General features: G+C 39.7%; 2 protein-coding genes across 2 annotated transcripts in view; one reads left to right on the top strand and one right to left on the bottom strand.

Moving 5' to 3' along the window:
• The window catches only part of dnajc24 (DnaJ (Hsp40) homolog, subfamily C, member 24), a 412,088-nt gene that overhangs the window by 87,059 nt on the left and 308,270 nt on the right, over nt 1-16,759 (top strand). The gene's annotated exons all lie outside the window — the stretch shown is intronic.
• On the bottom strand, nt 10,733-13,439 carry LOC146705155 (uncharacterized). The gene is made up of 3 exons (XM_085462753.1): nt 13,004-13,439; nt 12,488-12,718; nt 10,733-11,882 (listed from the first exon to the last, which is right to left on the bottom strand). The coding sequence occupies exons 1-3, from the start codon at nt 13,194-13,196 to the stop codon at nt 10,930-10,932; spliced, it is 1,377 nt and encodes a 458-aa protein (XP_085318879.1). The 5' UTR covers nt 13,197-13,439; the 3' UTR covers nt 10,733-10,929.

Genomic DNA, 16,759 nt, shown 5'->3' with positions numbered 1-16,759 from the left:
GAGAGAGGTCTAATTCTCAAGCTTAAACCTTTTATGTTTTCTAAGGTCTTCAGCAGGAAACTTGTTTGGTAAAAACATTGTAAACTGTAGGAACAGACATACCCACGGCACATTATCAACACGTAAAGAGTTGATTATAGTGGCTTTTTTCCTTTACAGTGTTGTTATGGAGGGACAAAATGCATAGTCTGCATCAATCCTAAAGATGGAGCCATGCCGCATCAGAGCGTAGAGTAAAAGAGATCGGTGTACACGGTGCCTCCTTACTGCACTGAATTCTTCGTAGTAAGTTTGACACCCACAGATGTTTCAGTTCCTGATCCAAATATCTTTCAGGACAATCAGTACATTTGCTCTGTCTTTGTGTTGCCTGCAGTTTAGCCTCTTTTAAAGCTAATGTTTCCAACCTGAGAACATGAGACTTTGGTATTTGGTATGCTCACACAGAGCGCGAGAAGAGCTCTCAGTCCCTCACTGCGTCTGGAGGGAAGGGGGCCGATGGGGGAGGGGACGTACGTACATACATCACACGCAGAGTTAATAGCTGCTAAGAAATCACATTTGGTAAATTGCATTGTGGCACTAACCTTTTCTGTAGTAATTAAATGAGTGAAGAGAAGAGGCTTGCCTTAATGAAGTCTGCAATTTACTATCACACACACACATACACACACACACACGCAACAGAGTCTGTGAGAGATCATCAGTTTATGAAGCCTTGCAGAGTAGGATATTTTAATTTCTTGATAATAAAATGTAGCTGTTTAAGGGGTTTTTTTTTAGTTGTTTGCTCCTTGTATATGAAGAGCTGCATCTACACTCTCACGTGGATGTCCAGTGGGCTCTCAGGAAGTGATGGTTTCCACCAGAGTTATACCAATCCTTGATTTTGTTATCTGGATGAATTGCTAGTCAGAAAAATGCCTGAAATATGATGATGGCAGATTTAGACTGTAACAGGATTTCTGTGTTGGCACATACACTCCACTGATTTTGTGCTGTCTCTGGGTCAGTGGGCCTCCAGCTGTCCCAGCAGCCCCTCAGCTGGTGTATGTGCTCAAGGTTTCAGTGCATGTGCAAGAGTGTAACCATATTGTGAGGGAACTGATGGCATGATTCACTTGGCATGAACCAACTCAGCAGCTTCCATTAGTTTGTTGTCAGCAGTAAAATACTGTGAAATACTGAACCACAGTTTCTCTGGATTAATTTGCTGAACCTGATTGGGTGTAAAAGTTAAGCAATGTAAACTCAGACTGTGATGGTATCAATGAAGCACACAACAGTTTTCTCACAGTCAAAATTTATTAATAATGAGTGAAGGAAAAGACCTAACCTGAACTGATGAATTGGTGCTCTAAACAAGGAATAACTGGAACAAAAGAGAACACTACAGGGATCTTTATTATGGCAAGCTGTCTGCATTTGCATCGCCCAAAACTGACTAACTGCATGCTGGTCTGTTTCTTGTGTGTGTTTATGGACTCAAATTGTCAATTTTTTTCATGTCAGTAAGGATAAATCTGTGAGAAATTTATTTCAATAGGAAATATATTCGTGTCAGAGCTAGTATTTTTTTCGAGAGAAACTGTGGAGAAATTACCATGACAACAAAGAAAGTAAAGCTTTAAAAAAAACATGGCAGCTCTTGTATTTTAACCCAAAACATGATTTTTTTTTCCTAAACCTAATCCTGTAGTTTTAAATTCTTGATTTTAACCTAGTCTTATTTTACAAATCAGTGGACTGGAAAGTTGTGTCAAGGCACATAAAAATAATAGAAAATTTGCATCCAGGAGCACGAATCAGGGGATTGTTACTGTTTCATTAACTACAGTGAGAAAACAATGAATATATTTATGCATATATTCACTGTAAGCCTATTTGGCATTGCATATTATTAATATTAGGGAAGACAAAATGTTTCAGCCAGTGTTCCCAGGCCAAATGTTTCCAACGTTACACAATAACCACAACCAGCTACATGAAAACAAAGTGAGCAAATGTCATGGTGATGCTGTGTGGCAGGCACAGCTGGAACCCAAATGCAGTACTCAGGTGAAAAGGTTTAACTGAGAGAGGCAGCTTTTATTTGCTACTGTTACAGAATAAATATATATTCTTAGTGCTTATTTTCTGTTTATGTTGTTTTAAAGAGGCCAGTATAGTAAAACCCCACTTTGAGTTATAATGTGTGCTAAAGGTCACAGAGTACTGTGTAAGACAGGAAACTCTGCACGCTTTGTGCAGGCCTGCAGAGTACAGGAAGTGAAACTGGGTAGAGTACAGCGCAGGAGTTGTTTTGATCGAAAATATGTGTGACTATGTGTGACGTATAACAGAACTATATTATACGCATTTGGCTTGTAATGCTTTAGATTTGCTCAGGATTTAGCCTGTGCTCATACCTTTCCAGAAAGGGAACAAAAACCCAAACACTAAATACAAGAAGAAAGAACATATCCTAAAACTGAATCTGAATCCTGGAAACTAGAACTAGGAACAGACTAGGAACATAACTGAGGAGCGCTGGGAACACACAGCTACAAGGGACAACACGACAACAGGCAGAGGAAGACAGAGGATAAAATACACAGACGATAACGAGTGGATGGGAAACAGGAGGGAAACACAGCTGAAACTAATTGGACATAATGAGACAGGGAGGAAGCAAAACTGAATACACGCAATATTGGACAAGGGACTATCAAAATAAAACAGGAAACATGAGACGCACACTAAGACGTGAACTGACTGAATACAGGGAACAGAGGGAGCAAGAGACACGACTGAGCACAGATGAACATCAGGAACATCAGAACTCCTAAGCACAAGAAAACTAAACACAAGTCACCCAGAAAGAAAATAAACTCAGATTATAACTTTGAGCAGATTCAAACTGTAGAAATACAGAAACACTGGGTCACAGACCCAGTACCATGACAGTAAATTTTCTTCTTGAAATACTTATTGCTACCGTTTGTCTGAGTTATACAACGAATTCGCAAACCAGACAGCAAAAGATGCAGCTACTCAGCTACAATCATCTCCCAAAGCCTTTGCATAATTCACACTCTGTTTGGATACACACCTTCAAAGCAACTTAACAAAAAGTTAACTGCTTATTACCTCTCACCTAATCTCATCTAACATTTAAAACTAAACAAAAAATCAGAAAGTATTAATGATGTTACTGTAACGTCCCCAGCCCTCAAAGCCGGCAGTGTGGTGGTGTTTACAGTGTGGTTTGTTACACAGAGCAGCTTTCCAGTCGCTCCCTGTTGTCCCTGTGCTCATCACCCTCCAGATCCCAGCGTTTTCCCTTACTTCCCAATGAGAGGTAGTGTGATCAGGTGACTGCTGTAAGATGTGATAGCCAACCACACCCTGAACTGTCTGCTCCACCCATCTCCTGCAACCAAGCACAAACCACACACCCCATTCGCCCATCTTAGGCCTGGAACTTGCTTGCTGACACTGGGAGAAAGTGGTTGCAAAGACGATGCTACAATAAAAGGCTTTTTACAGTTGCTTTGGTCTCTGCTTTGGCAGACTGCCACAGTAACTCGTACTTTGCATGAAAAACAATTGCTTACCTGACTACACTCACAGTTCTGACACACTGTGAAATTGAAAAAGTGCAACACAAACTGGAAACCGAAAAGTCTGTCCTCAAAGAAAAAGTTGTCTCATTGCTTCAGCCAAGACTTTTCAAAAGCTAAGTTTACTTTAAAGGCAAATAGTTTCTGCACTATTATGTAGAAACAGCAGATAGTAAAATTATTACATTAATACAATAATTCACAGATAAATACACTGTTGATTATCTGTGTCCTTTATACCCATATCACGTAAGTGTTTAAGAAACCAAAATGTGCAAATAAAACTTGAACACGACAAATCTTTTTTACAAAGCTAAAGCTGTGGCAGTCATGCCTTATCTTGGACTGTAACCAATCTTATATAACAGCTATTTAATCTGATATATTCAATAAATATTATATCTATATTATTCTTGTATTACACACCACCTCAGTGCATGTTTAATGAAAACATTTCAACAACTTGATCCATTTAATTCAAAACTGAAAATCTAATTGGGAAACTGCTGTGATAGCTGTTTATGTGTAAATCCATATTTGTAATTGTGTGCGTATATGTGTGTGCTTGTATGTCCAGTGAATAAAAAAGCATTTAATTGCATTGTTCTTTGATCAAGGCATGTTTATAGTGGGTGAAAGTTACATTAACCTTTTCATCAGCCCTGACATTTCCTCTCCTCCAAAATGGAAAATTAAAGACCATTGGAAAGTCATTAGTGAAATTTACTGCTTCTGTTGGCTGGTCAGCCATTAGAGAGGCTGTGGGACTGTTCACAATCTTCTGCCAAGTCACTTTTTATTGTTTAAAGGAGAAGTACATGTAGACAAAAGGCTTTTAAATATTAATGCAATTAAAATTATATATATAATGTGCACAGCAAAAAATGTCATCAAAGATGAATTTCAATTATTTTTCTTGTACCAGCCTGGGTGCTGTGTGCTCTGGGCAGTGGTGCCTACACTGTTTTTGGCAAGCAGACAGCCAGCAGTATCACATAATTCAACTCCATTCAATTTAGATTAATTTATATATAGTGCAAAAATTACAAGAACAATTGCCTCGAGGCACTTTGTACGGAGGAAGTAAGAACAGGAACAGGAAGAAGCCTGTGACAGAACCAGGCTAAGGGAAGGGCGGCCATCTCAAAGCACATGCAAAAGCGAAAACAGTTCTTATATGACACATAATAATACACATACTGAATGAGGTAGCATCAAGTATGAGCTAAAGGTGCCAGATAAAACTGAGAGATTTGAGTGCATAGCACAGTGTAGCTGGTCAGTGCTGATAACAATTCACAGATGATCTAGCAATCTCATCTGGGATTTTGTGAGATTGGTGAAAAGATGCTGAGTCCATTTTCAGCTATTCCAATATTTATTCCAATGTTTATCAAGTCCTTGCACCTATTGAGAGCTACTGAAAACAACAACCACACCTATACGAGAAAACATCAACTAGAGAGCTACAAGCTTCTAAACTGACTGTTACTATGTGCAACTTAGGAACATAATTAGCACTTATTAGCACTAACTCAGAGTAACATGTCTTTTTATATTTCTGAAATATATTTCTTATATTATTTTATAAGTCCAGCTGGCACCTTCATGGATAATATTGTGATGGAGTTCATTTTGTAGCCCTTTTTTATACTCTGAGCACTCAAAACGCTCAGCTTGCCTCATTCACCCATTCACACAAACACTTTCTTCTATGCTCTTTTGATGTAACATTCACACACATTTATACTCCAGTGGATGCATCAGAGAGCAACTTGGGGTTAGTATCTTGCCCAAAGATGTTTGCATGCAGACTGAAGCAGATGGCAATCGAACCACCAACCTTACAATGAGTAGGCTCTCTATGCTGCTCTACCACCTGAACTGCTCTACTACAGCTACAGCCATGCCCACACCATCCACACACACTGGTAATATCACTCCAGTAGAGGAAGTGCTCTAAAAAGACGTTGCCTCTCGTTTTTTAAAATGCAGCAGATTTCAGGACTGGCCTATCTCTTCATGCAATGCTGGATTGTTGTTGCTCCTCTAGAAGAAATCAGACCCTGGTTTTTCTATGCATAAGTTGCTTTTTCTTCCTGTGTTTAGCTGCATGTTTAGCCGTTGGACTGTTTGGCTCTTCAGAACTAGTAGTACTGTCACCCAGAAAGCGAAGGATGTTTATCACTTAAAACTTATTTGTTCCCCACAGCTTGCAGCTTTTCCTTAGAAAGAAAAAACATATTGCACTCTTGCAAGCGCATCTCACCTCCTTTGTACTTAAAACTTACCTAAATACATACCTTGCAGTGAATGTGATCAGGTGTTATTACACTCTGCTTGTAGAAAACCTGTTAAACTTGCCACTGTGTCTGTTTCTGAGTCTGTGTTTTGGTATGACAGTGTATCTATAACAAGAATAAAGTTACATTTTATCTTTTGACTTATTTGCCATAAATAAGAATTATTATAGTGCCTACTAAATAATGAAAGCATTGGTGAAATGTCAGCTACTGCTCCCTTTGAGTACTTTCACTGCTGTATTTGGCATTTGAACACTTCAGGGATACATGCATTCAGTGCATGCCCACATGTTTGAGTAAAATTTCTCAAGTGCCAAAAAGAGTTTTGTATTTTCTAATCAGTTTTTCTTTTTTTTAATTTAGATTTTCTGCATTTAATTCAGTTTATTACAGTTGCTATCTAGAGCAAATTCTCTCTGCTCAGTTAAGATTTTAGTTTCAGTGTTAATTTTCAATGATAATTGTATGAGCTAACTCAGAAGATCACAGTTCAGTGCATTTATTCACACTGACTGAATAGATTTACAACAAACACAATCCAACAAAGTGGCTAGAGATCCAGAGGGCCCAGGGAGTAAGGGAATCCACACATCTTGTATTTACAGGTCAAAATCTCAGTCAGACTCTCGGGGTTAGGATCACCACACCAATGAAGGGAATGGAAGGGAAACCAGCCAAGGAAACACATGGTCAGAATCCAAAGACGTCAGAAGCAGAACAAACACACAGCACCGCAAGAGTGCTGATATAAATTCCAAGGTGTAGTATCACATTCATCTTTGCACCTGTAAGGTAAGAATCTGACTATTCTGTCTTCTTCCAATCAGATATCCCAGAATGACTGTGAAGAAATACGGGCAGATTGATATTTTAAAGCTCCCACTTTAGCTGGGGTGCTATTTGGGTGGACAAAACAGATCCTATCACAATATAACTATTAAAGACATAACTAGACACATGTTCAAGTTTTGTAAGCTATCCACTGGAGTGGGTAGCTCCAGTGGATACATTTTTGTTGGCAGGGGACTTACTGGAAGGCGGAAAAAAGACGACCCCACTTTTATTTCCAGTGGCCCTAATCCTCTTCCATACTTATGTTCTGCAATTTACAGTATAAATTAACTCTGAAAATTTAGGGTTAAATATATCGTTACATTGCAAAGTCTGAATTCTACTTCATGGTACAGACCTCTTTCTGCAAGAAAGCGGGAACAAAGAGCAAAGTGCACTGTAGTATAATGTTGTGCAATGCTGCCACCTTGTGGTCCAAGTCGAATGGAAAGTTGATTCAGCTCCAGCTTTAATGAAGCTTACAAACAATCTTCTTAATTAAAGGCCGGTCCGTGAAAATATTGTCGGGCATAAACCGGTCCGTGGCGCAAAAAAGGTTGGGGACCGCTGATTTACACTACAGGTCAAAAGTTTTAGAATACCCAAATTTATGCAGGTATTTATTGCAGTTCAAGTCATTGAAGTCCAATGAATAGCTTGAAATGGTACAAAGGTAAATGGCAAACTGCCAGAGGTTTAAAAAAGGTAAGGTTACCCAAAACTGAATAATAATGTACATTTCAGATTTATACAAAAAGGCCTTTTTCAGTGAGCACAAAATGGGTTAACAATGTAAAGCTGTTCTGCACCAATGGAGGTTAATCAGGTCTTGAAAGCTGTTGCTATTAATTCCTACAGGTGTTCCAACTTTCCTTCATTACTTGCAACCCCCTCTGTCTGCATAAAAGTGGTGTTGGAACACAGGTGAGCATCAGCTGAGCAGTATTGTACTGTAGAAAGTAGTGTGTTGGTCCAAAGATGTCGAAAAAAGGCAATTAACAATAGAAGAGAGACAGACCATCATAACATTTATTAAATTCCGTTCTTTTCATCATCCTAGTGCAAAGACAAGTGGAAGCAGACAAAAACAACAAACACACACTCTACAAACTTTACCAGAGTCATTTAGACAGCCGTTAGCACATGATTGTCCTTATGGGGACCTGATATGTTTAATATGCTGCTGAGAATATAGCCCAGATGAAGCGTATAGTATAGCTTTTATTTTGGAAAGAGCCATTTCTCTGTAATAAACTCTCTTTTCCAAAGATGAGTGTTTTCCCAATCAGATAGATTTTTTTTTTTAATTATTTTGTAGTTTCAGCAACATTAAATTTAAAACTGTACTTTTGAGTTAAAATATATATTTATAATTTTAATAAATAACAAATTAAAAAGGTATCAACATTTTTTTGTATCGAAAAAATATCGAACCGTGACACCAAAGTATGGAACCGAACCAAACCGTGAATTTTGTGTATCGTTGCACCCCTAGTATTTTGCCTGGCAAGGCTTTCAGAACTGGGGTACGTCTTCGTCTGCAGTTCTCAATTTTCCGGAAATGTAAAAATAAAGATCATTTTTTGAGCTTGACCACTCTCAGTCCAGTCTTTCTCTGTCGCCAAAAGAATTCAAAAGAACTGTGCACGTTAGCATATGCTACTTCCGGTGCGGAAACTCCTGTGGGGAGCTTTGTTTCCGGTGTCTTATTCGCGCCTGGTTTACAGTCCAAAACAAGTTAAGCATATGAATGAATCAAGCGGCGATTTACATTTCTATAGATGTCTTGGGCATTTACCCAATATATCTGTAAATGATGTTCATCGACTTGTCGATATTTTTCCCTGCGCCTCAGAGAAAAAGAGAAAATGGATTCAAATGTTATATTTCTCAGCTGTCCCTCGTTTATCGCGGGTGTTATGTTCTAAAATGACCAGCGATGGGTGAAATCAAGTAGCCAATTTTATTTTTTGACGGTGCAAAACGTTTCGTGGACATCGTGGACATACAGTACTGCACTTCAGAGTCACACTGCTAACGATCGATGCAGCGATTCTGTACTGTACAGGAGAGACGTCACGGAGATCGTCTGCAGCGATTAGGACGCAGGACACAATGTGACGTAAAAATAAGCATGCAAACTTGCACTAAAAAATCTGCGAAACAGCAGGTGAAAGATGAACCGCGTTAAAGCGAGGGACCGCTGTAATTTTGAAGGTCACAACATACCCTTCGTAAATACTAATGTATAGAAATCCTTACCAGCAATCATTCATTTTTTGTGTGGCTTTTTTCACGGTTTGTTAACATGCTGTGTAGGTGTGTACTTGACTAGCTGATCTCGACATAACGGGGAAACATCTGGTTTGACTATTCTTCACCTGTAGTTTGAATACTGAACATTTGCCTGTTTAGATCATAAGACCAGTCACTATACAGAGATGTGCTTCTGAATGTGAAATTTGTCTTCTGCTGCAGTAATGCAGTTCTGCTTGTGTTGAGTGATGTAAACAACTGATCGATCTAAACTCTTTAAACGTCAAAATTGATCATTAGATTTTTTATGACACAACAGTGGTGAGTGTTCCCACCTTCTCCTCTTTGTAACTTAACGCGATCTTTCCGTTTTCAAGTTTTGGACATGATTTTGGGGTATATCTTTGCAGTAGCGATTGACCGCAAAGTAAAGCTACCGGAAATGTACAACCCCACATCCGGTCTCAAACCAGGAAGTTAGCATTTCCTCGTGCACAGGGTCATTTACAAAGTACAAAAAACAATATAATCAGAAAATAAGCACTAAGAATATATATTTATCTTGTAACACACTTAAAAATGTAGGCGTTTCCTATAAAGAAATTGTAAAGAAAGTCAATGTGTCAGTGAGTACAGTTTCCTTCAACATCAAAAGACACCAAAGTGACCCAAAGTGCTTTATAGGCACATTTATTTACAATCAGGTCTCCTATGAAGTGGTGACAAATTAAAGGGGAAAACAGTCAACAGTTGTGGGTAGTAGTCTAACATTTCAGTTCAAATCCTTCCAATATGCTCAGCTGAAATTACATCTGTGATTCCAATAGCCATAGCACATGACCCATATTTCTACACTCCATAAACCACGTGAGGTGCATCATCACCTGGAAAGACACCACTGTCGTCTGGAGAATAATGTTTTCGCATAGGATAAAGATTATCACTACAAAATAAAAAGGTCAGTACAAAACTATAGTAATGTTAATGTGTCAAATGACAAGTGGACCCAAACCATTTCAGCAAAGTGATACCATCCTGTAAAAGAGCTACCATCTATCTAATGGGCAAATACTCTTGACGCTTTATTACATACACCTTGCAGATATTGAGATCCATCAGACCAGGCAATGTTTTCCAAACTTCTATTGTCCGCTTTTTAAAATCCTGTAGCCACGGTTTCTCGTTTCTGGTTGATAGGAGTGGTAGGTGTTGTGGTCTTTTGCAGCTGTAGCCCATCTGCTTCAAGGTTGGATGTGTAGTGCATCCAGATATGCTCTTCTCCATACCTTTATTCGAAGTGTTTGATTTTCTGTTACTTTCCAATCAAATTAAAACTGGCCATTGTTCTCTGACGTCACAGGCATTTTTGCCTGGAAAAGTCCCCCCCGACTCTGATTCTCAGTTTGAACTTCAGCGGTGCCCTAGCATTTTCAACAAACAAGCATTAAAAGAATGTAAAGAAAGCCGTGGCTAACATTTATGTTAGGAAGCAGTTGAACAGCAGTACCTAGTAAAATGACTTGTGTCTATTCTATTTAAACTACTCACAAACTTTTGACACATTTAATTTAGACAGAAGATGTACAAAAAAAAAAGAAAAAAAGAACAAAACATGGAATAAGCTCATTGGTCCTCTGTGCAGACGAGCTTAAGAACAGAGTGAACTTCCTAATGAGCAATTGAATGGGCAGGTTTTGCAGCCTCAGCGATTACAAAAAAAAGTACCAGTAGCTTTGCACATGTCTTTGTAACATTTTTTACATTTTATTGACCTTTGGGTCCATTAAAAAACAAAAATAAAAAAATATTTTATTTCTGAAAATTCTGTAGATAGTTGGTTATCATTAGTTGGAATGCCATTCACTTAACAGTAAGAAAAAGGTTAACAGTGTTCCTGGATAACAAAAGGACAAAATGAAACAAGCCATTCCTGGATACTACACTGGCTTGTTTACACCACTAATGTTAGGATTCTCTTTATGCATTTTCATATGTTGAATCAGGTGTGTTTTCCTTTGGAAACTTTTATTACAACTTGAACATGTGAAGCATTTGTCCTTGGTGTTCTGTGCCTTCGGAGATGCACTTTCTTCACGTTTCTTGGAGTCGCTTAAAAGTCGTTCTGTAGAACTGGTTCTCATACCTGAGTTTGCTTTGTGAAGAACAAGTTGTGAACCCTGGATAGAAATCTGTGCTGTTTGTGTACCTGTGTGATTATTCAGTTGCTGCCTACAGTTAGATTTCTTCTCAGTATGCATTTTTGAAGAACTTGCAACAAGAGCATGTTTAAATGTAACACTAGTTGAACCTTTCTTAGATTTATCGCTATCCATCAAATCATTATCACTGTCCTCAGTCTCAGTTTCAGATGAATCAGAAGTCTTCTCATCACTAACTGGAGTTGGATCTAATGTCTGGACAGGTTGTGAGTTAGCAACTCTATTACCTATCATTACTTTAAAATGGGACTGCTTTGTATTTATTCTTTTCCAGTCATCATCGCTGTCTTCAGTCTCACTGTCTGAAGAGTCGGAAGTCTTGTCACTAGCTGCTTCGGTCAGTGGTTCTGCTCCTCCACTGTCGTCACCATCACTCTCTACTTGCATATGTTCAGTGGACTGGCAGTCTGAAGACTCTGCGTTGTTGTGAAGCTGAGCCGACAAAGCTTGCTCTTCATCAGCCTCCCTCTTTACAGCAATGAATGGCAACTCTGTGACTGAATTCTCTCCCAGTCCTATACGTGTCTCTCTCTGGCTTCTCCTGAGTTCCTCCTGTTCAACTTCAGTTTGTGAGCATTCAGGCTCCTCTTTCAGAGCAGGTCTCCACTCGTGCTCCTGAGACGGAACCTCTTCATTACACTTCTGCTGCGGCTGATAGTCTCCACGTAACACTGGACAGAAATTAAAAGTTTTAGTTTGGTAGATAATACATCACCAATTATAATAATAATATATCACCTCTATGTGTGTGTGTGTGTGGGGGGGGGGGGGGGGGGGGGTGTCACTTTTTTATACAGGGCCATGTTTAGATTTTTTGTAATAAGCACCTTCATTTAGAAACTGCATTTTGTGTTTACTTGTGTCATCATTGTCTAACATTTACATTTTTTAGATGATCTGAAACATGTAAGTGTAACAAATTTCTTTATTCGATGTATTGATCTCGTATTTTAACCAATCACTTTAGTAACAGTAGTATCACATTGTCACTAAGGTTAGCTTCCCGAGTGGGCCTTTTGCTCTATCACACCTACACACAGACATACTGGGGGCCGTTTAAGTTCATGGGAGACGTTAAACACATAGTGAGACTCCTGCTTATCAGGGATGTAAATCTATAGGTGACAGCTAAGCAGGAAAAAGGTTATAATTCTCTCTGTGAGGGGGAAGGTTTTAAGGATGGGGATGAAGGTATAGCTGCTTTGTAGTGCAGATCAGACAAATGAGCTAATTACTCTTCTCCTGCTGTTACATTTTATTAACAAATTAAACTTACATTTCACAAGGTATGGAGAGCTGACCTCCGACTCCTCTCGGCTCTCAGTCTTTAAAGGGATAAAGCCAAAAGAGAACGTCTCCACTCCTTTTAGTTGCTCTCCCTCATGGCTACTCCACATTTCTTCCTGTTCCTCTTTGATGTAGCGAGCACCTATGTGCTCATGGTTCAAGCTCACTCCCAAAGTTTGTTGTTTCGGTGCTGTGTCTATTTCCAACGCCGGCTGGGATTCTGCAAGAAACGCAGATACAAACAAATATTTGGACAGCACTTTTCTGCATGTGACCTTCCTATAAAATGCATGCTCTCGTGTTATGGTTAGATTTTGCTCCCAAGCAGTCAGACTTTCTTGTAATTTTTGTTAAAGTGCTCTTGTGATGATGTCTTTATTCTGATACAACTTACACAATCTCAGCGACGTCTGATACTTGATTTCCTTTTACCCGTTAAGACTCAACTATAGCAACTGAATTACAATCAAGCAACGGGAGCAAACCGAGGACACGCTGCACAGACCTGTGTGTGGTGAGGGAGCTCCCGGGGTTTTTACGGATTCCAGCAGCCTGCGCTGTCGCTCTGTTTCCTCCACCAAGCGAGCCACATTGTCTCGGTACTCTGCAAAGGTTTTCTCAAACAGTCCCACTATCTCTTCAGCCACTGCAGTCAGCCGCTGATTCACCAGCAGCTTTATTACTTCCACTTCGGACATTTCCGTGCTATAGGCGACGGTGTCGTTTGAGACAAAGTTAAAATAAAAAACGAGCTAAAAGCGTTTTTTTTTCTGGAGAGAAAGACTCACTGAGAAAGACTGAACACGCAAAGAAACACTGACGGTGACTTTTTGCTGTATGATAAATCAACTTCCGAGTAAAAAGAGCGGGGCAACAACGTTTAGTAGGTGCCGGGCGCCATATTACTCCAGCAGCTCTTTCTTCTTCTGTTGGATTTCCGGTAGTCTAACGAATCCAAAGCCTAGAGCTGCCCCCATCAGGCCATTCGTAGAATTACAAGATGATCAAATCCTGACATATGTCTGGTACTATGCAAAAAACCTAAATATTGATTTTATGGGTCCACAATGATCCAAATTGAATACTGATCTAAAGGAGTAGTCTGTAATGTCCACTCTGATGATCAATGCAGATAGTTTCTGTCTTTCACATGTCCATTTTCTTTCAGGATGCTTTCTCATCAATGCCAACCGATGATTCAAAGCACAGAGGCAGTGTTAGCCCACTCAGTATCATCCTGTCCCTCCTGCTCATTGTTACATGGAGCAGATGGTGTTTCTGTATCTTGATAGTCTTTTGCAATGAAATGTAATCACACCCTTTTCATTTTCCCATTGCTTCTGCTGCAGAGCTGTTACGCTTTCTACACTCTGAAGTCCCTGTGTCTAATCTGAGGTCAATACCAATCCCTTCCATGCCAGTTCTACTGATTCTCTGGCTTTTTCAAGCCTGTACGATAGAACCAGGAGCTTCACCTTTACATCTGATCAAGCGACAGGTAGTTTTTCTTTAAGTCTCATCAAAACTGAGCTGAAATCATCACTCTTCTTAACCTGACCTCCTGCACCCACTTTAGCTAAGTACTATTAACAGAAACTACTTCAGCTGAGCTTTGTGATGTCGAGGTCTGGGATGTCAGGCAAAGTCTGATTTGCCACTTCATCATGGGCCACTTTGTATAAATCTGTAGGTGAGATACCCAGCTCCTTCTTAACTTTTCCTCCACCATGGACACAGAATTAGAATTTGCTCCTGTGTTTTCTAATGTACTGAGATCGTTTTCTGGTGTGGAAAGAATCCATGTCAAAATCACTGCCCACTGAATTTGAAGGGCTACAACCAACTTTAGCATTTTCTAATAATACTATGTTGTTGGATGTTGTGGTTGATGTCTCCTACGTTTGATTGTGTATCACATTGCTGTTTTTCCCTTATTGCTTATTCCTGGTGGTGTTTATCTAATTTCTACCAATAAAGGTGGAGGTGTATGCAGGGCCCCAAAGCATAAAACTGGGGCTTCAGCCTCAATTACATTCAGTCTTTTTAAATTAGTTTGAGCTGCTGTTGCAAAACATAAACAGCTAAGTCTTGATCCAATTTCTGATTGCTGCTATTTGCTTTTCCCAAGTGAACCTTCTATCAAAATAAACTTTGATTCACCCTCTTTCTCAAGGTTTATATATACATATTTCTTTCTATTCAGATATAAGCCATGATATGTCTGTGAAGGTTCTCAGTCATCCAGGTCATCGTAGTCGGGCTTGGAAAGAAAAGCGTCTGGACTTCTTTAAGTTTCCTTGAAGATGTTTCACCTCTCATCCGAGAAGCTTCTTCAGTTCTAAGAGCAACTGGTGGGGAGTTCCAGATTTTAACCCTAATGGGAGTGTCCCCAAGAGTGTTATGGACTCAGGATGTGAGTGGGCGTGAAGATGTCTGGGAAGGGATCTCAAAACTGGATTATAGATCGCAGACAGTTAGTGTCATAAGCCACCGCCTCTGTGGTCATTCACAGTGGACATAGATGGCTTCTTTCACTCCTCTTTCAAACCAAAGTGTGAAGTGTGAACACTGACATCCTCAAAAGAGTGACCATTGTCCTTTAGATGCAGTTGACCAGCCGAATCTTGACTCTGCATAAACGCCATGCATTTCATAATTATTAATCTCTGTCTTTATTCCACAGCATGTCTTTGTCCTGTCTTCGTTCCCTCACCCCAACTAGTCATGGGAGATGGACACCCCTCCCTGAACCATATTCTGCTGGAGGTTTATTCCTGTTAAAAGCTTTTTTCCTTCCTGCTGTCACCAAAGCATCTGCTCATAGGGGGGTCATATGATCATTGGGGTTTTCTCTGTTTTCTTTGTTGCTGTGGGTTATTTACTGTACAATATAAAGCACCCTGAGGCAACTGCTATTTATTTTTGGTGCTATATTAATAAAATTGACTAGAATTTAACTGACAGTTGAATAGAACATCTCAATGTCCGCCTGGATGAACTGGAGCAGGTGGCTGCAGTGAGGGAAGTCTGGGCTTCTCTGCTTACCCTACCCTGTGTGACCCAAACCCACATAACTGCCAAAAAATGGGTGAATGGATGGACCTTACCTGAAATTAAAAATCATCTAGGCTCAGTTCATTAATCATGAGATGAAATATCCTCATGAACTGTCCAGTTCAAGAGGATAGTTTTCTTAGCGATTCATGAGGCAGTAAGGACTATATGTGATGTATTTGGTTCCGTACCTAATTTGCTTTCGTCACCTAAGATGCACAGCTTGGGTGATGTTGGAAAAAAAGAGATTTAAAACTAGTGGACGATGTTGCCTGTCTGAGATGTGTTTGCAGTAATGCAGTTTCCTGAAGACTCTTTATTGGATTTTGACAGATCTGCGTTCTTTGTTATATACTTGTATTCTGAGGGGATAGTTTGTTATTCATATCTCGGAAATATATATAACCACATGTTATATGTATTCTCTCCATAAATGTTATGAATATGTGCAGATCCATAAACCTGTACGGATTCTGTTTATCACGTAGATATAAACTACACATATAAAAGCTAGTAGTCAGCTTTGTACGCATTTATGACACATGCCCTACTTCAATATCAGCTGCAAGTATGATGAAGAATAAAGAGCTACTTGCGCATTCATTGATCTTTCTAAGCCATATGGAAACATGAACCACAGAGGCACTCTCACCCAGCATCCCCAGTCTCAACTACAAGCCCTCCTTTCTTATTTTTTAATCACCAAAGCATTAAGCTTCATAAAGGTCTGGTCTGTGTTTGATAAACAAGTGCAAGTGTAGTTAAATTAACACATGGAAGTAGGCAAACTCTACACACTGATCTAAAATACTTTTTCTTATAAATATACACCCACAGTTTTCCACCTTGGTCCCACAGGCCAAAGACTGTGTGGCTCGTGACTCGGTGGATTAGCTGATGACTAATTTAGCCGTAGGTGTCGCTCTGTGATGGGGTGCTGGGCTGTCCAGAGTGCACCCCGCTTTTCTGCTACATCCTTCATGTGCTGTCTGTTATTTCATACAATAAATATTAGATAAAATGTTGCACAGCAGAAATAACTCCATGGTAACTGTTCGGCATCTATTCTTTGAACAAACACAAACGATTGTAATTATTGGGCGTAAAAATGATGAAGCATGCAGAGGTGGCAGAGAGGGGGTGGTGGAGGCTAGGTAGAGCAGGAGAGGGAGGGTAGCTGTGGAGTATGTGACGTCTCACGACCGCG

This window comes from Copadichromis virginalis, linkage group LG7 (genome assembly GCF_057382275.1).
Source record: "Copadichromis virginalis isolate Kocher_CV1m ecotype Utaka linkage group LG7, C_Virginalis_male_GT1.1, whole genome shotgun sequence".
Classification (NCBI taxonomy): domain Eukaryota; kingdom Metazoa; phylum Chordata; class Actinopteri; order Cichliformes; family Cichlidae; genus Copadichromis; species Copadichromis virginalis.
Note: the sequence above shows the minus strand (reverse complement) of the source record. Positions and strands in the feature narration are given on the sequence as shown.